Source organism: Drosophila melanogaster, chromosome 3R (genome assembly GCF_000001215.4).
Source record: "Drosophila melanogaster chromosome 3R".
Taxonomy (NCBI): domain Eukaryota; kingdom Metazoa; phylum Arthropoda; class Insecta; order Diptera; family Drosophilidae; genus Drosophila; species Drosophila melanogaster.
The window spans coordinates 10,203,622-10,225,629 of record NT_033777.3 but is presented as its reverse complement, the minus strand read 5'-3'; the positions used below and the strand labels follow the sequence as shown (position 1 = coordinate 10,225,629).

General features: G+C 41.0%; 5 protein-coding genes across 8 annotated transcripts in view; 2 read left to right on the top strand and 3 right to left on the bottom strand.

Moving 5' to 3' along the window:
* Positions 1–42: 42 nt before the first annotated feature.
* Positions 43–721, bottom strand: CG34107 (uncharacterized protein). The gene is made up of 2 exons (NM_001043238.2): positions 526–721; positions 43–457 (listed from the first exon to the last, which is right to left on the bottom strand). Exons 1-2 carry the CDS (start codon positions 662–664, stop codon positions 252–254), a joined length of 345 nt encoding a protein of 114 aa, NP_001036703.1. The 5' UTR covers positions 665–721; the 3' UTR covers positions 43–251.
* A 183-nt stretch (positions 722–904) lies between these two features.
* CG12817 (uncharacterized protein) lies at positions 905–2,190 on the top strand. The gene is made up of 4 exons (NM_001043236.4): positions 905–1,131; positions 1,192–1,279; positions 1,338–1,479; positions 1,588–2,190. The coding sequence occupies exons 1-4, from the start codon at positions 974–976 to the stop codon at positions 1,713–1,715; spliced, it is 516 nt and encodes a 171-aa protein (NP_001036701.1). The 5' UTR covers positions 905–973; the 3' UTR covers positions 1,716–2,190.
* CG12420 (uncharacterized protein) lies at positions 1,885–2,932 on the bottom strand. Its single transcript, NM_141728.4, has 3 exons — positions 2,579–2,932; positions 2,204–2,514; positions 1,885–2,074 (listed from the first exon to the last, which is right to left on the bottom strand). The coding sequence occupies exons 1-3, from the start codon at positions 2,870–2,872 to the stop codon at positions 1,957–1,959; spliced, it is 723 nt and encodes a 240-aa protein (NP_649985.1). The 5' UTR covers positions 2,873–2,932; the 3' UTR covers positions 1,885–1,956.
* A 255-nt stretch (positions 2,933–3,187) lies between these two features.
* The window catches only part of Syn (Synapsin), a 31,754-nt gene continuing 12,933 nt past the window's right edge, over positions 3,188–22,008 (bottom strand). For 3 of the 4 annotated variants that reach the window (NM_169333.3, NM_176451.3, NM_169334.3), the window contains exons 7-13: positions 21,482–21,625; positions 21,314–21,418; positions 10,441–10,658; positions 10,002–10,098; positions 8,400–8,567; positions 6,939–8,340; positions 3,188–5,851 (exon numbers count right to left, since the gene is read on the bottom strand). In NM_169333.3, coding sequence (NP_731458.2) covers positions 7,906–8,340; positions 8,400–8,567; positions 10,002–10,098; positions 10,441–10,658; positions 21,314–21,418; positions 21,482–21,625 — 1,167 coding nt within the window. In that variant the 3' untranslated portion in view covers positions 3,188–5,851; positions 6,939–7,905. The remainder of the gene's footprint in view (positions 5,852–6,938; positions 8,341–8,399; positions 8,568–10,001; positions 10,099–10,440; positions 10,659–21,313; positions 21,419–21,481; positions 21,626–22,008) is intronic. The other variant, NM_169332.4, reaches the window with a different exon arrangement.
* On the top strand, positions 12,623–21,755 carry Timp (Tissue inhibitor of metalloproteases). The gene is made up of 5 exons (NM_169336.4): positions 12,623–12,871; positions 20,178–20,380; positions 20,452–20,537; positions 20,645–20,863; positions 20,922–21,755. Exons 2-5 carry the CDS (start codon positions 20,248–20,250, stop codon positions 21,114–21,116), a joined length of 633 nt encoding a protein of 210 aa, NP_731461.1. The 5' UTR covers positions 12,623–12,871; positions 20,178–20,247; the 3' UTR covers positions 21,117–21,755.

Here is a 22,008-nt window from a genome sequence, read left to right as displayed (position 1 = left end):
GAAGAACTTAAATTAACATAATAATCAAAACGAGTTTCGGGTGCTTTTCGAAATGTTTTTTTTTATTTTTATGCCGTTTTACAGTTTTAAATTTGTTATTGATAGATTTGCTCAAGGTTGCTTATTAAGGCAAGGGTTTCGAATAAATGATACAGTTACTTGGTGACCAGAATAAAATTTCAAATTTCATAAGAAATCGTAAAATTGTGTATAAACCTTAAAACAATATGAGGCTATTGAGATTTGCTGTCCTAATAGAAGGTACGATCCATATGTGTGTTCAGGGAGAAATTGCGATACATGCCGAAACGCACGACTTCATTGGAGAAACTCTGGGGCAATGGATAGAAACGCTTGGGTATGGTATAGGCATTGGGTGCATAGTAACCATATTCGGAGTTGCAAGTGCGGTACATTGTATTGGAATCCGTCTCCACGCCATAACCTTTGAAGCTGTCTGTTTAGAAAATATTTAGCATTTTTAACATTATAGAATTCATACGAAACTAGAAACCTGTTACTCACAGGGACACTTGATATCCTCCCGCTTGTGCAAATTCTCATAGAGTTGGGCAGTCCTTACGACAGGCTTGCGTTTTTGAAACTTGGCAAACTCAACCTCCGGATTGAAGGTCTCAAACTTGTCACAGTACTGTTCGCACATTTTCCTGTTTTTACTGTTGAAAATTTGTAAATGTTTTAAGCGATGTTTGCTTATGTGAGCTCAAATAAATAATAAATGCCTAATGCTATTGAACCAACGGGACAAGTGCCAAAGAGGTTGCTATGTTTGAATTTTGACAGTTGGCCGAGTGGGGAAATACTACATAGATATCAAAAAGTCAGCGCCTGCGCAAGTCTAACCGCTTTGACAGCTCGCGTGACAGTTGTGGCCTGGCCAACCCACCCCTTAGAAAATATACACAAAACCCGAACTCAACACACAACAATTTCCTGCAAAATTCACTTCACAATGTATAGGATGTGCAATCTATCGAATCTGCTGAATTTCATCATCTGCATAGCCAGCTTCAGCCAAAACTTCGATGCAACTCTGGCGGTCAAGAGGGGTCCACATCATCCGAGGGGCGAAACCAGGAGAGTGGACCAGCATCTCACCCATGAGGAGCAGTAAGTGGGGGGCAGTAACGCAAATGTTGTAAAAATTTGAATAATATTTCTATATTTTAGTCGCATTGATGACGATTTGAAGGACATGGGCGTCCAGGCAAATTTAGATGATTTGAGTGAGGAGGAGAAAATCTTCTATATGTTTAAGGTATGTCGTTGGCTTTTCACTAAAATGTTAGGTGTACTAATTTGTGTTATCGCTTTAGGCCCATGACAATGATAATAACAATGCACTGGACGGCCTCGAAATGATTCAGTCTGCCATGCATCATAACTATGACTATTTCAAAAACAACGAGCGGGATGCATACCTACAAAATGCCACCGATGAGCTGGAGCACTTTATAGGTATTTTAACGTTTCCTATCTTAGTTTTTTTTTTTGACTTTAGATATTATTGTCCCCTTTATAGATAGAAATATATTTGAATATGATCTCAAAATGATTTTCTTACAGAGGCAATTGATAAATTTCTGCTGATTGCCGACGACAATAACGATGGCCTGCTGCATTACCCGGAATTCGTGAAGGCAATTACCGGTGGCAAGGAGCAGCCGAATGTGGACAGGAATATCCTGCGCTAATCCCTCCAAGATCCCGACTAACAGTACTCAACCAAACAGCCGAAGTAGACACAATAATAGTCATAGCATAGTTAAATTTTGTAGCAACTAATCTGATTTCCAAGCTGAACCATTTGAGACTGTAATACCGCAAGCAAAAGAAAACCAAGCACTTGACTGCACCCCGTTTGTAATACAACCTAATGATTTAATATACATTTTAATAGATACATAAATAAGAGTGCATTTTGCTTTGGAATCTTTAAAGCAATCCGTCACAGGTCTGGGTCGTGTTGCAGGCCACTCCTCGGAAGCCATCGTAGGCGGCTCGCTCCATCAGGACGATGAGGTCGTTGTAGCGCGGCTTCTCCAGCGGCACTCTGTGGATTAGTTAGAACCAGATTAATACTTAATATAACACAGCGATATCTCAAGTTATCACCTGTAATAGTTTTTAACAAATTTTTTTTAATAAAGTTTGCACTTATCAATTAGGAATGTCTTCTTACCCTTGGAAAACTTCAATGGCGCCCATAAGAGCACGTCCTGCTTTCGCGTACTCATAGGCCGATGTGGGGCAGGCACAGGATGCTGCATAGAGGCACTCATCTCTGCCGGCTCCTTGGGCGGCGAGAAATCCGGTTATAAGATAGTCATCGCCAGAAGCTATGCCCAAACCGAAGTTATCACTACGACCGGCTGAGCGACCATGTCCATAACCATAGCCACTCCAGTGCCCAGCGCCCAGCATTCCGGCTGAGAAGATAAGTATTTTCAGGAGTATGATGATAAGCAGGTTGGTCAGATTCAGACTTAGAACCTTTAGTGAAAATAACAAAATTTGAACAAAATTGTAATGTTATGGTAATGTATCCTTAACCCACTTGACTGTTTCCGGCTGATCGATGTAACAGCTCCTTGGCCACCTGGATGACCACATGACCAGCGGGACTGCCGAACACGCTGTTGGCATTCCGCAGCCAAGAAAGAGGTCTTTCCAGGGACGTGACTCCGCCATTGAACACCTCCTCGCTGGAGTTCGATGCAGCCCTATTATCCGTATCAAGATCGTAAGATTGTAGCTGATAGCTGGCTGCATTGGCGAGATGTAGGGAACAGATCAAAACCAACAGTGTGGTGATAGCGATGATCATGTGATCTCCGCCTGGTTGTGCCATCTTAAAGATCGCGTGATTGTCAGTCGGTCTGAATCGAATGTGTCGCGAATGAAGACTAGTCTTCGCACCGGGAAGTGATGCGTTTTTATGGCTTACCGTTGCGGATTGGCAGGTAGACGAGGAGAAGATTAGGCTGCAGGCCTCGTTGCACTGGTAAAGCGGATCGGGAGCGAGAGTGTTTTTCCTGGTGTCATTAGCCGGGAAATGGCGCAGACGTTTTTCCGCCCAAAGGATTCCCTAATGTCAATGCTAACTCAATTCCGCAGGTAAACGCACGCAAAATTGTGCGTCGAGTGGAAAACAATTTGTGTCTTTACTTTTGTATCAATCATCAACTCATTTATTGTTACTTTGGTTTTGCTTTTTGTTTTTCTTAGCCATTGCAGTTGCCGCTGTTCATTGGAATAATTCGTAGTACATATATATATATATATATATATAGAGAGATTTGCAGTAAATTTGAGTGGGTGTAGCCCAGACTCTTTATACTTTCTGAATTTGGGGAAGTGAGACTTCAAGGGGGAGTTGAATAAATTACAGACAACATATAAGTACATATTTCTTGCTATACTTTCACAATAATACGAGTATTTATTTGGTATATTTTGCAACAGATTAGAAGTCGTGTGTAAGTTTTATATGCCTTATGCCTTGAGTATTTCCTTTGAGTTTCAATTTATGTATTTCAGCACTTTCTGATCATTTGATGCACGATATTGTTATGGGGTGAGTGAGTTGTGGGTCTAGTGCCATGATATATGATTTTCGAATTCCTCGAGTGATGCCCGTATTTATTTATGTACTTTCTGTTCTACATTTGTCGTAATAAATATATGTTTATAAAACATTCCGTGAATATGTGCCAGTTTGATTAAAATGATGATGTATACGATTACGAAAAAGTACTTGTAGCCAAAGATTTACTTAAGATTACATACATATTTTAATATATTTACTTGTATATAAATGGTAGGATGATATAGCATGAAATAACCGGGTTTTGGCCCTGAACCAAAAACAATTGTTATTCAATATTCTTGTATAGTTGTAAATTTGTTTAGATTAAAATATTGGTAGCATTTCCAAATGCAGATTCTACTAAAATCGAAGAGAGTTGGTAAACTAACAAGTTCTCAAGTATACTTGCGCTATATTCCTCAGCATATAACGATATTTAGAATTCTCTAATGCATTAAGTTGTAGTTGATAAAAGAGAGAAGTATACAACCCAATTGAAACGACTTCAACTATTATTTTAAATTCAACATATGTAAAATTGTCTATTGCTCTAAATAATGCTTAAACATGTGCGTAACAAAAAACACCAAAATACTAAACATTTGTCGCTAAATCAAAGTCCTAAACAATTGAAGCTATTGTTTATATCTTGAACGCATAATATGACTTCGTTGTTGTCGCTTGCAACATTTATATATATTTTGTTGTGTATATTATCTAAATATTCGTCGATACCATTGCCTCTATTTTCATTTCACTTCATTTCTCGACCTTCGATCGTGTACCGACTAAGCCGTGTAAATTTATGTTGATCGCATGGGATCGCTACATTTTCGAATATATTTTTGGTTTGTTATTGTTGTCCAGTTGGTTCAGACTAGATTAACATTGCTTGTCGTCCTGCTTGGTACTTTCTATCTTTCCATATCTTCGAGGCCCTCGATCCGGGCCTTTCGAGTTTGTAAACATTAACTGCTAATACATCATAATAATAATCATAATATTTGTGGTAATAAACATTTACTTTGTGTGTGAGTTGCTTCCACTCTCGTGTGTCTTTGTGTTCTTTATGTAACATTTGCTCATAGTAATTTCCGAATACATGTAGTTCGTTAACTAATTTATCCATTATAATTAGATCGCGTATGTATTAGTATTAAACGCTTGGTTGTTTGTTATACGTTGCGCATATTGTCTTTTATTTTTTAGTTTTTATAGTTTTTAGGATTTCATATGTGTCTCATGTTGGTATATAACAGATTTATTAATATTCGATTTATTTAAAAGTTTTCCCATTGATTTATTAGCAGGTTAACACGTAATATATGCTTGCGATTACTTTTAATGTCGTCAACTCTCAATTGGTTTAATATGTCGGTATATAATTCAATATTTTTCTCAATAATATATTTAATATATAATTTGTTGCTTTGGAAAATGTTTCAAAATGTTTATAAGTATGGTAATTAAATAGGTTCCTCGTTCTTATCGCACTGCAAAACCAGTCAAGTCAATCGGCGACATTTCATTGCACATATCTTATGGGCATTGCATTATTGTTGTTGCATTGGTGGTTATATTTATGTTTTAGTAGTGTACTACAGTGTCTAAATAGCATATTATGCTAATTTCTTCATTGATGCTTTTATGGCAGATGAAAGATGGAAAGTGTTTCGATCATGATAGTTGACAGTGGAAACGATAGTAACCCAATAGTTATGTGTTGTGTGAGTGAGTATATGCTTAGTGTTTTTCCCATGAAACCAGGAAACTTCAGAGGCAGAAAGTAGATAGAATTCAATAGTTTGGTTGCTCTAGTGTGTGTGTGAATGTTTTCTGTAGTTCTGATAGTTCTACTTTTGAATTTCCCTTGGATTTACTTTAAGTCCAGTTCATCATCCTCCTCCTTGCTGGCACTCCAGCGTTTGGTATGCGATCCAATGCTGCTCATACTGCCCGAGTCACTGAAGTCGCTGAATGCCGCATTCTGAATGCTATCATAGATCTTATATCCCCCCAATCCGGATCCGGATCCATTTCCGGAACCCACTCCGCCGGAGGTCATGCTCATGCTTTTGGAGGCCCCGAAGCGATCGGTTTTGTAGTTCGATGGTGGCCCTCCGAAAATCATATCGGCATCCGAAATAGATCCTGCGGCCCGGGTGTATTTGCCATTTCCATAGGATGCCGGGGTGGTCTTGCTGTCTCCGAAAATTACATCCAGATCCGAGTGCTTGGAGGCTGCAAGAGTTGGGAATAAAAATTAATAACCAAACCATGAAAATCAACAACAAGTGCACATCAATTTGGCGTGGGTGCAGTTTTTGGCACTTATCTTTAGCACTACGTAAGCCAATCTAGCTTTAATTCTATATATACAAGAGACGACCGAAGAGTGGGCTTAATATAAAAATTAATAATAAATTATTGCATTTTTAAAACATCGATCGTCTTTTGCATATTGGTTACTTGACTTTCGGTGATGGAGGATGAGCAAAATGAGCGTTACCAAAAACAAGCATTATCAATATGTGAGTGAATGATAATGGGAATTTTGAAATCTTCTGATTCTTAAGCGACTTTCGGACTGAGAAGTTGAACACGGTTTTCTGTGGCTCATCTTTTGATAACTCTGCATTTACTACAAGACGCACACACACACACTCTAAAACTGAAAAGGGGTTGCATTAATATTACTAACGAATTTTGTAGTTTCTAAAAGCTTGGATTACACTTGTGGTGTTATTTGAGTATTATTCTGGATTGTATCTCGGTTTTCACTTGTTTCTCGATGCGTGCCCAAAAAGCCAGAACTGAACTCAGGTTTGCGGTGCACTCTAGCGAGTGTGTACTGTACGGTTCCTGTTGTTTGTCTTCTGTGGTGTTGTAGGTGTGAGTGTGTGTGCAGGCAAGCGCTTTTGTTTTTGTTTTTTTTTTTTTAGTTTTTCATCGCTGAGCGAGAGAGAGACTTACAAACACTTGGTCGGCCCACAAGTCGTATACGTAATATTTGGCTTACTCACTGAGCTCGGCTAGGAAAATGAAAAAGTTAGGCTCAAAGGACACAACTCCTACTTTTCTCGTTTTGGCTAACATTTTGACACGGCTGCCTACATGGCTATGGGTTATTCGATTACATTTCGTTGGTCTCTATATACGAGTATACATATTTATATGGAATGTAGCTAGCTGAATTAGTACGATAATGAGATTAAATGACATGATTTATATATATATAAATATGCATCGAGAGGATGAGTCGAGGTTGAGCCCTAGGTCTTGCGCAGGGTTAGGCTGACCAGCAGTACGCCAACGGCTAGATAATTACCATTGCTCTCTGATCGTGAGTACGATGGTCTGGTGTACGAGGGCAGATCGCTTGGATTGTTCAGACCCTCGCCCTGCGAGGCAATCGAGTTGGAATCGTAGCCGGATGTGTCTCCTGGCAACACAGTGGTTACTGCAGCGGGTGCACTATACACACTGGCCGATCGCATACCAATGGCCGATCTCCAGTCGTTGGTGGTCACCGAGGTGGTGATGGTTCCCGTGGTTGGAGCCACTATTCCGTCACTATTGCTGATATTGGTTATGGCCGTTACACCACTAGCTTCTCCAGCTTCCGTTGCAGTGGCTCCTATGTTTGTGGTGTTCGTATCCATTCGTGTGATGGTCTCCACCGAAGTGGTGCTGCCATAATTGCCATAGCTCGTCTTGTCCTTGCTAAGGGAGCTGCTAAAGCTGTTCCTGTAGCCACTGGAGCTATTGGCATTGCTGCCCACCGCCGTGACATTGGTGGGCGGCGGTGGTGGTGGACCCGCCGGTGGGGGCGGGGATTGGATGGCATTGCCATTGCGATTGATGCGCGACGAGATGGATGACGATGAAATCGATGAGGACGACGAGGTGTGTATGCTGGCCGCGCTGCCCGACTTGCTGGGCTCCTTATCAAAGGGATTGACCCTCTCCTGTTGCTCGTAATTGGTGACCGGCTGGTAGCCGGCACCCGCTCTTTCCGTAAGTGTATCCGTATTTCTTGAATCGCTAACTGAAACGCTGCTCTCCGGCCGGACGGCTGAGCTGGCCGTCGTCGGAATGGCTGGGGGCTCCTCGCTGGGACGCTGTGTGGGCTGCGTGGAGATCACGCCCTCCCCCTTGCCGGCGAACGAGAACTGCTTGCCGAGGAAGGAGCTACTGAATCCGCTCCCCGGACCCGCGCTGCTAGGCACACTTCCTGGCCCGCTGCCGCTGCTCGTCTCGCTGGCCGTTCTGCCGCGCTTCTTATTAGCGATTTCCTACATGTCACCAAAGATCCCCGCAAAGGTCTTCCTCAGGTTCTTCATGGTGTCCTCGGCATCCTCCACCACGGAGTTCTGAGTCTGCGGTGGCCTCTGGCCCGCTCGCGACACCGACGAAGAAATGGTCGACGACTGGGAAGTCTGCGAATCACGACGCACCCCACCCACTGTGCTGGGTCCCGACGAGGAGGGTTCCTCCGGCACCTCCGAAATGCTGCTGCGACTGCTCAGCCGCCCAATGGAACCCACGGCGGGTGAGGTACGCTCCGGTATCGGTGGTGGTCCACCCATGGGCGCGGGTCTTGGTCCAGCTGGGAGTGGTGGTGTTGGAGCCACGCCCTCGTCCGTGGGACTCTCTGCTCGGGAAGAGACCGAGGAGCGGGAGGGCAACTTGCCCGGACCCGTCTGCGCCATGCTGGGACGGCAGACGTTCTGTAAGCAGGCAGATGCAGAAGAATAAAATCCATGATTGATCGCCCATCAATACCAACCTGCATCCGTCCGGACACCAGATCCGCGATCTGCCTGCGATCCTCTTCCTGGGTGTCTCCGATGAGGGCGAATGTGCTGTCGCAGGCGCTTATGATATACTCTCGTCCATCTTTGGCCACCACCACGGAGAGACCACATACTTCCATGCCGCCAAAGAGCTCGGATATCTGAAAGTGATACGGACAGCATTTAGCGATCAGAATTGTGATTGAGTCATCAAGACCCTAAAATGTGTTTTCGATTGCAAGTGCATTCAATCCCACTCAGACGGCAATTGGCTCAAACATTCATGTGTGGGCTTTGCGTGGATTTCCGCTGCCGGTTTCAATTACACAGTTTGTTTTGATTATAGCTATAGATATAGCTAATGCTCATTCCGATGCTGATTCCGACTTGCCCAGAATGGCGCTGACGTCGTCAGCAGCCCACCCACTTTACCATGCACTTCGGGAAAATATTACAATATAATTATTTATTTTTAATAACTGATTACTTTAAATGAAATTATCACAAGACCTGAGCAAAAATAACCAGTTCTATGCAAATTGTTTAACAAAAATATTGAATAAATATAAATAACTTTAAAAATGCACACAGATTAGGACTATTTACAAGATATAATAGAATATCTTATTTAATTTTAATAAATCAATAACTTTTTAGCCCAATATACCAATTTTTCTGAGTATAGCAAAAATCTGCTGCCGCGTTATCTAATGAACGGCACTTGAATGTGTAATATTTGCGCCAGTAAATGGCAATTAATTAATGCAAATATGCAGTGCCAATCGGTGAGTCACTTGCAACTCAAAGGAAACCGAGCTGAGCGTTCGTTTGCATTGATAAAATGCCAAATCTGATGGGTTTCCCATGTAACCAAATGCTTGCACCTCATCTGGCAATTATGAGGCGCCGTCTGAAATTGGCTTGTATGAAAACTACCGTTGTTTCATCGCTCATTGGCGGCTAAATGCGTTTAACCGTTTTGCGATTTCCATATTCATGAGCTCTAATTAAAGCCATGCCGCCGCTCGAGGGCACAGCAAGCTCGGCCGCCTTCTGACGTCAATCGATTATGATTTCAGGGACCATACTCGAAGTCGGTTCTCCATGTGCACCCCCCCCCCCCCCTCAGGGAAACACGGAAAGCAGCCGAAATCGAATTTGTGCACCCAAAATGCCGCAAACAAGTTAAAGCGATTTTCCTTAGCCATATTGATTGGCCAAATTTGATAAATGCAAGCCAAACTCAACTGGGCTAAGCTCGGCTGAAGCTGCTTGCCAAGCGATTTTCATAACTAGACCTCTCAGAATTGGAGCCACAAACGGTAATGTGAGCGAAAAAATGTTTGGGCTTTGTAAAGAAACTTAGTTAGGCACTAACCATATTTTAGAAGGCTTTATGTAATAATATTTATATACTTTTAATTCTCATTGCAATTCAAAAACGTATTAATATTGAAAATTATTTGATTTATTTGTATGTGTGAAATCTAGTCAAAATTCTCGAAAAGTTCAGAGTACAGGCAAGTCGGTTGATCGGCCAGCATATTTCGCCTCTTTGATTTAGTGTCTCTTATGGCTTTAATCCATTGGCTTACCTCATCCACCCAGCTTTTGTACTTCTCGGTTAAAGTGATTTGCTCCAGCATGGCGGATCCCTGATTGGTCTTCCAATTGCCGGTGATGGATTTGCGCCTGTTAAAGAGCGAAAGCGGTTAAGTATAATAAATTAAGCGGCTAAAAAAGCGTAGATAATGCGTTTGGGAGGTCGGCGAGGGATCTTTGAACCCGTCAACGGGCATTTCGGATGGCAAACAATGAACTCTTGCCGCTGCACTTGGTAGGATAATTGCCAATTGCAAAACGACGACGGCTTTTGTCTGCTGACAGTTGCAAGGTCAGACAATCAGACCATTCAGACCATTCAGACCATTCAGACCATACGGGCCATTCAGACTACATACTCAGACCACTCGACCCTTCCTGCATCAACTTTTGGCTTTCAGTTTCAGCCGCCTGCGGTTTGCGGTCACTTACATAAACGCCTTGTAGTTGTTGCCAATCTTCTGGATGTGCACGCTGAACTTGGCATCGATATAGGGCTCGATGGTGCAGTAACAATGGGAATCGTTACCAGCACCGCTCACCAATCCGGCGGCATCTTGCAGGGCGCTCTGGTTCTCCAGGCGAGCGGTGGCCACTCCGCCATGGCAATGTCCAGCCTTCAGCACGCTTGGGAACTTGGTGAATTGGAACTGCAAGTGCACGGAGAGAAAGAATTTATAATTTAGTTAGTTTAGTTTTTAACCATGTTTTTATGATGGTTTTCTATTGAGGCGAGCACGATATATTGTGATTATCCCAAATAAATATGTCATAATCTCAAAGTGAATATTAATAATTTTAGGACTAATCTGACTAATCCAAAAAATTGAATAGTTTCAGATTTTATAAATAGCCTTTAAACATTTTTAGAAAAGTTTTATAGACCTCGCTTTAATGACTGACATACTTTATGGTACATTAAGTTAAATAAAAAAAATGTATATATTTAAAACACTTTCTTCTTGTGTTGGGAATAAAGACACCGAGGCAATCACAATATGTTTTTCACTGTCTGATTGAAATTCTATAAATTACAATATACCGATGAGCTCTTTACTTCCATTTTTTCTCATTTTATTTTCTGCGGAAATCAAGGGGCGATGCTTATTAATCCATTGGATAAGTGCCAAATTCATTGGTTGTTTTTGCCCTCATTCCGATCACGAATCTGGCCATGGAAATTTTCTTTTGATTTGCCAGACGAATTCCAAGAATCCTCGATCATTAGTCAGGCAGGAACATTTCATGAAAATACCTTATAGTTATTAATGGCGCATGCAAATCACTATTAAATATGCAACAGCAACAATGCCCAGCCCTCAAATATTTGACTAATTCGCATTTTATTAATTTTACATCGTTGCTCATGGTTATTACATTTATATATGCAAATCGCCAACCGATTACCCTTGTTAATCATCTCTCCCAGACCCAAAGCCATATTTAAACAGTTGATAAATCACAAGTAAACACATGGGCTTAATTTTGTGTTGCATTGGCAGAGAATGAATAAATCAAAATAAAACCAAATGGAAAACCATAACAACCATGACGCAGCTCGAAGAATTGTCGCAATTGCCGCCGATGAAAGACCGTCCTGTTGACAGAAAGCCCCAAACAAACAGAGTGCGAGAAATCTCTCAATGAACATAAATATATATAGGTATCTGAGATGTATCTGGACCGAGAATAAGAGTGACTATCAGAATGAGACGTCACACCCCCACATAGCCAGCATTCTTGGAAGCTGCTACGTGTTCCGCCTGAGTACCCACCGTCTAGGGAACTGCATCTCGGTTATATCAGCGGACTTAAAATATGCACTGTGACGCATTCGTAGTGCCCTGAAGCGGGTTCATCGATTGACAGTGGTGTCTGGTGTATAAGTGCACAGGAAGAAAACGATTTAAATAAGTTTCAACATTGGCACAGACCACTATACTGATCACAATTGTAAAACCCTATTATATTAAATCTTATAATTTTGTAATATTATTATAATATTCTTAAGCCATCAGTAGTGCAACGTTAAGTATCCCCAACCGTTTCTCGCCGTGTAGATCTGTAGTGCGGTGGCGTTACCGGGTCGGGTATGCAGATTATGGCAACGTGCTGTAGGTGGAGCATGGAGTATGATATGAAGCATGACCGGAGCAACAGCACGTGTGTGCGCCACATGGTCAGAGGAAGAGGAAGTTGGATCTCTGGCGAGTTTACGACTGGGCATAGCTGAATTATTAGTTGATTTGCGGCCTGACAGATGCGCTATTCTCTGCCGTTTCGTGTGGCGATCTCTTTTTGGCCATGGCGCCAAGTAACTACAACTATGCATATTGTATGCTATTATATGGCCGAGAGCATAAACCAGGCCCCTGCACGCAATTAATAAAGCTGCCAAGGTAACAAAATAAACGCAAAGAAAAATGCAATCGACTCTCCTCCACTTTCCACTCATTTGGGGCGAATTTATGGCGCTTTTGATCGCCCGACTGCCGCAAGAAACACTCAAGTTATAAAGACACGAGTGGATTCGACTCAAACGATCGATCGATCCGATCTCTCACTTCCCGAACAACTTGAGTGAAGAAAACAGTCGAATCGGTTGACTTGACGATCCAGTGCAGAACCGCAAGCGCAGCGAGCTAGAACGCCACAAAATCGGCGACGGAAAAATCGCGACATCGTACGAGATATATAGTACCAAGTAGTATAAAGTGCTGACGAGTCGAATCGAGTGCGAGTGCGAGTGCGAGTGCCGGTGAAAATACATTCAATTGTTTTTCCCGATTTTTGTGCCCTCGGGTTCAAGTGTTTAAAAGCCTGAAGTGCTAGTTTTACACACAAAATAGGTTGCAGCTTAAAGGTAACAAACTAGGCTTATTTTGCTAATTTTTGGTAATTTAAGAATTGAGTACTTGAATGCTTAATTGTGTTAATTTATTTTAAAAATTTCCGCATTGCCAAGTGTTGTGTCAGAAGTTAAATAGCCGGAATAAAATGGTTTGCTTATTTTTCCGCAAACAGAATTTTCATATATGTTTGAAAGGCAAAAAAAAGTTTCAGCTCAAAGAGCAGATTCAAAATAGCTTTTGTGGAGTTTTTAGCTAGAAATATTTTAAAATTAATTTTCTCTTATCAATTGATTTTTAAACTTTTCTCTTCTTTGATGCATTTTCCCCTGAGGTGCAAATTTCCACCTCAAAAACAAGTTGCAACTCAAAAGCCAAAGTACACAGCCATGTTTGTTTTTATTTTATTTTAGTTTTAGTTTTAGAGTTGTTTGGCATTTAGAAGATTGAAATTGAAATTGAAGGTATGCAAAACGCGCGACACAGACGCGTTGTGTATTTTATTTTGGGGCTATTTAAAACGCGCAGTGGGAAATGTGCCGACGTGACACAGCGACACAGTTTTCCAACGAAACGCTCATTTCTATTTATTGGCGTTTATTTATAATTTGTTTTTATTTGCCTAGCTGTGCATCTGCCTTCCCTGATCTTTTGGAGCGCCCCGAGTTTTCTTCTGGCCTTTCGAATTGTCTTAATAGTTTTTATTGTCGCCAATTTGTAAACAAACTGCAGGCCATTAAGAAATATACAACTAGTTTGCTTGTGCAATCCAGTCTGATCGTAAAGCCCATTTGAATCTGTGATGTACAAGTAACAATTTTGTTGGATGTCAAGGAAAGCGAAACGGTTGTGTGCGCCAGAGGTATTTCCATATTACGCATACGTCATGTGTGTTTTGGCATTGGCCATTTAGTGTCTAAAAATAAAGAAAAACATTTAATGCTTCTCGACTCTCACAAAAAAAAAAAAAACACCAATAAAATGTACAAGCACATCACAAGGGAGGGGAGTAAAGACTTCTCCAGGGAAATGCATTTCAAGTGGGTTTTCCCCTTTCTTTTCCATTGAGTTTTCTTTTGACAACTCGCATTGTTTCGCATGGATATTCATAATTTCGTTTTCCTTCATTTGACTTTGGATTCACTGTTGGCTTTTCGTTTTGTTTGTGCGCCATTTAAATGAGCTTGTATTTCGTATTGGCTTTTCAGCTTTTCTGGGATATTATATACTACGTTGACTTTTATTTTCTTTTTTTTTGCCATCAGATAACACTTATTATCGAATGGAATTTAAATTTCTAAAGTCTGCTAATTTTTGAATTGAATGCATTGTTTGCTTTTCTTACGACACATATTGCCATATGGCACCTTAACATTATCTTAACCGCAATTGCTTATTGAGGGAGAGAAAATCCGGTTAGTAGGCTACACTGAAATAAAAAAAAAATGTGTCCTAAAGATACTAGAGTGTTTGTACTCATCATGGTCAGATAAATTACCTTGAATAATAAAACTAGAACCATTTAAAACGTATATTAAACATTTCACATGATAATAATCATTGTAAATTGATATGTTTCTTTATTATGAATATCAGGCCTATTTCAGCGACTCCGAGAACGACGATCAATATAATGTAATGTAAGATTACGCATTGTATCCAATTCGCAAACAATAAAAAACCACAAAAGCTGGGCAAATAAAATTGTCATAATCGATGATTGTGAATGTGGCTTTTCCCTCGCACATCATTCAATTTGCCATATTTGGCGAATGCTTTTAAATCCCCAAAAAAGTCCGAAAGCCATATACGGTTGGCGATACAGATACGAAAACATTGGATCTGGATTGTTTATGCCGACACACCCACATTCTGCTCATCCCATTGCCTTTAATAAATTTTCTTGTGCAAATCTTGCAATTAAATATTATTGTACAAATAAGACAGCGCGACAAAGAGACTTTGGTTTGGTATTTTGGTCTTTCGCCACCATTAATAATTTCTGCCTCCCCCATGAATGTGCGTAAATTTCACAGGTCTGGCAGCAATTTATCGACAATGAATTTGTTTTTTTGGGAACCCGGAGCTCCTCCATTTGTGTGTGGGCCATGGGCCGTCAATTTGTCAGCTTCCCTGCTGCGTTTCTGCTCCTTTTATCTCAATGTCCCTCAATGTCTTTAACAAGAGCTGTCAACCGGGTCTTAAATGGAGCCTTGTTGGGCTGAGATAAATCACCCAAGTTGACGAAAACCGATTCGGTATTGTCACAGAAAATCACTTGAATATTTAATTGAACTGCCAGCCGGGTTATTTGTGCAGAGTTTATTGATTTTTATGCAAATTCCAGCAATTTGATAACTAAATGCAAGACCACACAGTGCGCACCATTGTATTTCCGAGCCAGAACCCACATTATACATAATATTGTATTTTCCGGCATATGCATATGTTTACTTTGCGGTCTTATATATATGCACATGCTATATGGGTTTCGCTCATTAAAGATTTATATTTTTATGGTCCGGCCAATGCAATGTGAGTCCAGGCCCCAGACCTTCGGGTCTCCGATTTTGTAGGAACCCTTCCCCCCCCCCCCTTCACCTACCATCCTCTTCAGATACATTAGCATTTTTAATTGAATTTTCGTTACGCATCCTGGGTGAAATGTTTGTTGATTTTGCCACGCCGCCAGACAATTTGTGTTATAAGTTGAGAAATTTGTGGCGTTACTGTTTCGCTCTTTAATTTCGCGTCTCAAAATGAAATCCCCAAAAAAAAAACGTGACGAATTTGGGCTTGCATTTTCTGTTTGTTTTCTTGATCGACTGATGCAGTTGAGTGGCAAAATGAGAGAAGTCTTATTTTCGGCGCAATGATGTCAGATTTCGCCGGCATACTTGTGCATGGGTTAATGAGGCGCAAGGCAATAAAAATTCCGACATTCCGAGCATAGTTGTCTGCCAGACAAGGTTTCGTCACACCTGAATGGAGCTGTCAACCATCGAGCCACTGCATCCAATACGCTGGCGATTCAATTAGTCGGTCGAGACAACACTTTACCAGTTCTTATCACCTCGGATTGGGATTTCAATACCGATGTTAATTATGCATGTACGTGCCACTGGTTCAGGTGTTTGTTGAGTGCATGTAAATGCCAATAGCTGGTATCATTATCTTTAGCCAACTTGAAGCCACATTATTTGGCCATTCCGGGCAGGAAAACCATTCCGGGTCAGGGATCAAGCAGTGGCATTAATCAAATGGGCATACCATAACCCCCTTTTGTTTGGGCCGCATTGATCATGCTGATTATGGCATTGCCTATTGCCCGATCGTGACTTTGATATTTCCCCCTTAATTTTCCCCCATTGTTGTGAAGGCATCGCCGACAAAGGAAAAGCCAGTCAACCGAATGCCTCCGGCCAAAGAAAGTTTTTCAGCATCGTTATGGGAAGTTGGCGGAAATTCACTGGACTGCAAAAGTCGGTAATGAAAAAGTCGATGTGCATGGTTTTGCCCACTTGCGAGTTGTCATCTCAGTTGCAATGGCTAATATTTGCTTGCTCCAATTAAAATTTATCCCGGATTCTGATAAGTTGAATATCTTCTGCGACGATATGACATCATCGGGTTGGAATGAAAATCTAAGTAAGTAAAAATCAAATTGGCACAGCAATAAAAAAAAAAACAAATATGTAGGCGAATTGCCGCAAAGAGCAATATCCAAAAGTAAATGACCGCTGAAAAATCCAGTCGATAACGGTGACATTCGATTCGAAGTTTGGGTACTCACTAAACTTATATTTCATTACCTCATTAGAAGTGTCATATTTACTTAGAATTATGTATCCGTGTCATAGTAATGTGACAAATTGCAATAGAATAAGTTGATTAGCATGTCGAAATGATCTGATGACCTACTGCAACAATACTGAATCATTTGTAGATAAAACCAATTTTTAACACCATAAAAAATAAGTTATACTTTTTATTCCGCTACTTTATAGACCAAGAAACCATAAATCAATTCCCGCAAAATGATCGAAGCAGCCACAATTTGATATGCCTTTTTTGGAGGCGCAAAATTTTAAGCATCGTAAATGTGGGGACTATGCTGGGCAATGTAGTCGAAATATCCGAAAGCTATAAATACGTTTTTATGTCGATGCATTTAGTGTTTTGTTCGATGCTATGTGAAGTGCCTCTGGCTGTCAATTCTTTTGTGGGTCCACACACTTCACTTAGGCATTAGCCGGTATTAATGGCCCCAATTAAGTGCTCATAAACCAAACCTCTCAACGGGCAACTACATAGCACACTGGCCAACACAAATTTGCAAAGAAAGCACGGAACGCAAACCAAAATCGCATTAATTATGTGGCTTTGGGTTGTTCAGCCATTTCGGCGAGCAGTCTTCAACCAACTAAACAAACCACCCAAAAAAAGGAGAGCTAAACCGAAAGCGCTTTAGTTTGGTAGCAGGAAAACCTTTCTGTCCACTTTTCCCCCATTTTTTTTATCATCATCACCGAGCCTTGGCCTTTTCCATGTCTGACCTTAGCAAATCCCTTTGCATTCACCTGGGAAATCTGTCTGGATTCTGTTTTCTGTCTACCTTTCTATGGGAAAGTGTTAATCATAAAATTTGCATAATGCCAAATGGCTGAGCCTTTTGGGTAAAGATTAAATATTACGAAGACGGATTTGTAATTTAAACATTTAAGCAAATAAAATCCAATGAATGTTGTGAATTTTGTTATTTTATAAATAAATACTTTAATATTTTGAGTTTTTTTTGTTTGTTAAGTAGTGTACAACTAATACGCGAATAAATAATTATAATCAAAAAGCCTGTCGTGCTTCCAGTTTAGAACTGTCGATATAATTATACAAATATTTTAAACTTAATCGCTGGAAGTTTGATTGAATTATATTCCATTTCCTTATAGCGAAATTCCCCTCACCATATTTGTCCGTAAATATTTTTCATTTTGTTGTGAACGACGAACTTTAAGTGCCCTGAGTTCAGAGTGGAAATCAATGCCAATTGAACTCGATCCGATATTTGAGTTAATATCTTTTGAAATTGTTGCCCCCTCTTGTTAATTTTTTTTTTGTTTTTTTTTTGGCCCGCATAATTGGATGACAGCCACTCGAAATTGAAACCAGTGTCAAATGTCAACATCGATAATGGTGACGACACAAGAACTTCGTGGCAGACAAGTCCAACAAGTGTGTCAATTAGACGGGGCACAAAGTGACGTCAAATGCGGCACGTTCCACTTTTTGGAGTCTGTGTGAGTGGCCGCCGTGTGCCATAATATATAACATTTAATTGACATGTGTTAGGCTTGTCAACAAACACGGGGAGCGTTTTTCCAGCTCGAAAAATAAAAAAAAAAAACAATAAATCCCAAAACTGTTGCTGCATTTTTGCCGGCTTTGGTAGACTTTAAACTATGCCTGAGTGATATATGGCCCAGCTAATTGTGCATTCAGACATGGGTGCATATATTAGTAAGGAGACTTTTTTATGTATACACACACACACAGATGGGTATCGCTCTGCGAGGGGAAAAGTAGTCCCAGGTCCCAATGAAATCGTGCGAATTTTCAACGCCTCTGAAAACGCTTTTCTTGCTGGCAATTGGCTCCCAACTTGATTTATCTGCTAAACGTTGATGACGTTTTCGACTGAGTGTGTGTGCTTGTGCCACTTTTTGTTGCTTCTCGGCCGGCTGTTTGTTTGTTTTCCATTTTTTGTTCCCCTCAATATTGTTGTTGGTAGTACTGTCTTGTCGGCCTGTTTGTTAAACAAATCCGCGCCGTTAATTGCCGGGCAAAGTGTCACAGTGTCAGGGAAAAAATACGGAAAAACATGCTAAGCTTTTCTCTTTATAGTCTAGATAACCATTGTGTACAGTAGAACAATCTTTTTCCCAGCAAACCACTAAGGGTGATCTAATTATAAACTTGTATTATTAAAAATAAAATAGAATGTTTATTTTCAGTTTCGGAAGTTTAGTTCTCGCCACGATATTGTTTCTAAATATCTTAATGATAAGACAGCAATTCCATTAGTTTTGTAGTGCTGTCAATAAAGCTAGTATATCGGATATCACATAATTATTCACTCTATTAGCAGACTCATTTTCTACCGGTGTATGTTCCAGTTTAACCCATTAGTCAGCGCGTCTGCTTGTCTGCCGCCACTTGGGCTGCCACTTAATGAATAGTTTGATGCATTACTCCTGCCTGCTTGGCTTGCATTCAATCAATAGCAACCTCCCAGCGATTCACGCATGCAGGTCTGCCCCCGATTTTTCCTCATTTTCCGCGCTCCCTGCGAGTGCGTATGCATGTGCGTTTTCTAGTGGCTTTTCCGCAAAATGCTTTTAATTCAATTTTATATCAATTTAATTGCCACATTGCCGAGAGCTGCAGAGCTGCCGGGTTGTAGACTCCATAAACAGAGGAGAACTGGAACTGCGAGGGGCGGGAAATCGGGATAGATAGGCATATGGCCATAGGTCTGTCTATATGGAACCTGACTATCTGCCCCGATCAGTTCGAATCGGGAGCTGCAGCTGATTGCCGCCTTGCTTTTTACACTCTCGATATTATACAATATTTTTGCGTTAATATATGGAGGCATACATATAAACATGAGAGTTTGTGCATCTCTATCTATAGCTATGGTAGCTATGTGGTAGCACATCGAAATATGGGGTATGGTAGCGGTTTTGTAATGGATTTCGATTTGTGCGTCTCAAGTTTTCTATGAATTTCCCATAAACAATTTTCAATTGAAATGCCCGGGCAATTGAACTACTTTTGTACGATTTATGCATTCTAAATTGACTGCTGAATCGACTTTGCGTAAGTCGGAAATAAAATATTGATGAAAGGAGAATATGGATTCAGGCTTAAGACAATCCAATCCAATCTATGAAGAATAAAGATGGATGCGATTTGGCAGTCAAGTGCTTCGCCCATAAATGCTCTTGATGATCCCAGCTTGTGCGTGCGTGTTTGTGACAGTAGGCGCGATTAATTGCTGACATACAGGGCGTATGTGTAATATATTAAATGCATAATTGAGCAGCGGATTGATGGCTCGATTGATGGAAGGCTGTCGCCTGCTGCTGCCTGGCCTCCATTGATAAGCCGAACGACATAAGTAAGACAGACATAATTAAACTCTCAGTGACCTTCAGCACGAAAGCTATTATATGCGTTTTCCCATTAAATCATTGTCGTTACCGTAAGAAGCAATCTCAATTTTCCCTCAATTTCCTTCATTTTCCACTTCCTTTACAGTAATCTCGGGGACTCACTGGCGGTGACGCAAAGCCATAGCCATTTTATCAGCTCGCCAACCAACGCAGTCATGGATCTTAGAAAGCATTTGGGTTTATTGACGCTCCTCCTGGTCGCCGTTTTCGCGTTTTACGGTCGCCCAGCGGATGCCTGCAGCTGCATGCCATCTCACCCACAGACGCACTTCGCCCAGGCGGACTACGGTAAGTTTTGCACGACCTAAGAGTCTGAGAATCTCCGGTGAATTCAATAAACAAATGCCAATCCTTGACAGTTGTGCAACTGCGAGTCCTTCGCAAATCGGATACCATCGAGCCCGGCAGGACCACCTACAAAGTTCACATCAAACGCACCTACAAGGTAAGCCAGCGCAACGGTATGGAACTTAATTTAACATTAAAGCCCTTTTCATCTAACTAAAAACTTAACTAAAGAAAATAATCTTATTAATTTTATTATTTTACTAGGCTACATCCGAAGCACGACGAATGCTACGCGATGGGCGCCTGTCCACGCCCCAAGATGACGCAATGTGTGGTATAAATCTCGATCTGGGAAAAGTTTATATAGTAGCGGGTAGGATGCCGACATTAAATATATGCAGCTACTACAAGGAGTACACCAGGATGACCATAACAGAGCGTCATGGCTTCAGCGGTGGATATGCCAAGGCCACCAATTGCACAGTAAGTTAGGAGTAAAGCACATCAGACATCAATCTAAGTAAACTGTGGTTTCTACCAGGTAACTCCCTGCTTTGGAGAGAGATGCTTTAAGGGACGAAACTATGCCGATACATGCAAGTGGTCGCCTTTTGGAAAATGCGAGACGAACTACAGTGCCTGCATGCCGCATAAAGTGCAGACGGTCAATGGAGTGATTTCCCGATGCCGCTGGCGACGCACGCAGCTCTACAGAAAGTGCATGAGCAATCCGTAAACCAATGCGGGTTTTTTTTTTGCCCCAAGTCCTTCGCTTGTCCTTGTTATGCTACCGTTTTTCTCTATCCAGAGCTTTAATACGTACGTTATGCCTAATGTGTTATTTAATAATTGATGCTTTCGAACTTGTAACCGGCTCCTTAGTAGCTACTTAATTAGTGTCTAGCTTTTAATGTTCATACCGCGTATACTTACCAAATCGCGTGGATTGGGGAAGAAGGTCTGTTCGATCAGTGGAAAGCCGTCGCGTCCGAGGCGTCGCTGCAATTGCAGCAGGTGCGAAAATACCCAGGGCTTGTCCTTAAGAGTATCAAAGAAGATCAGTTGTAAAGTAAGCCCGATATGAAGTCCAACGCTACTCACCTGGAACTGATAGATAGAGTGCAGCGAATTAATGCTGGGCACTCCGCCGTACTTTAAACCCAAGATCGTGGAACGATAGTCACTGGATCCGTCGCGCGGCGGCTGACGAATGAGCACAAAGTCCGGGCGGAAGGAACGTGCCACCTGTTTTGGTGTGATATTCCAAAAAGAAAATAAATTTTATGATAAAAAGAAAATTTACGTAGCTGTTAGATTGCCAATCTCTGGCAACACTTTTGTAATTTTTAAACACGAAAAATATATTTAAAAACAGAATGTAAGTTGTATTTTTCATTATTTTGAAGTAAAAACGATTAAATATGTTGGCATGCAAAACATATGAAAACATATAGCAATGATGATACAAAGCGCCATCTGTTGTCAGGCGGATGCACTGTAAGCAAACATAAATATTTGTTGCATACTTTTGGAATCAACATAAATTGGCAACTAAGATTTCAATAGGTAAAAATATCAATGGTTTTGATTACTCAGAAAATTGTATATATTTTACTTGCACGTAATAT

Bases quoted from the DNA above. Each gene is read 5' to 3' on its own strand.
- CG12420 (NM_141728.4), bottom strand. From the start codon at position 2,872: ATGGCACAACCAGGCGGAGATCACATGATCATCGCTATCACCACACTG. The intron at 2,515-2,578 runs GTGGGTTAAGGA...TTTTCACTAAAG, and splicing joins GATCAGCCGGAAACAGTCAA to GTTCTAAGTCTGAATCTGAC. The intron at 2,075-2,203 runs GTAAGAAGACAT...ACTAATCCACAG, and splicing joins GCCATTGAAGTTTTCCAAGG to AGTGCCGCTGGAGAAGCCGC.
- Timp (NM_169336.4), top strand. From the start codon at position 20,248: ATGGATCTTAGAAAGCATTTGGGTTTATTGACGCTCCTCCTGGTCGCC. The intron at 20,381-20,451 runs GTAAGTTTTGCA...AATCCTTGACAG, and splicing joins CTTCGCCCAGGCGGACTACG to TTGTGCAACTGCGAGTCCTT. The intron at 20,864-20,921 runs GTAAGTTAGGAG...GGTTTCTACCAG, and splicing joins CCAAGGCCACCAATTGCACA to GTAACTCCCTGCTTTGGAGA.
- CG34107 (NM_001043238.2), bottom strand. From the start codon at position 664: ATGTGCGAACAGTACTGTGACAAGTTTGAGACCTTCAATCCGGAGGTT. The intron at 458-525 runs GTGAGTAACAGG...TTTTCTAAACAG, and splicing joins GGAGGATATCAAGTGTCCCT to ACAGCTTCAAAGGTTATGGC.
- CG12817 (NM_001043236.4), top strand. From the start codon at position 974: ATGTATAGGATGTGCAATCTATCGAATCTGCTGAATTTCATCATCTGC. The intron at 1,280-1,337 runs GTATGTCGTTGG...TTATCGCTTTAG, and splicing joins AAATCTTCTATATGTTTAAG to GCCCATGACAATGATAATAA. The intron at 1,480-1,587 runs GTATTTTAACGT...ATTTTCTTACAG, and splicing joins TGAGCTGGAGCACTTTATAG to AGGCAATTGATAAATTTCTG.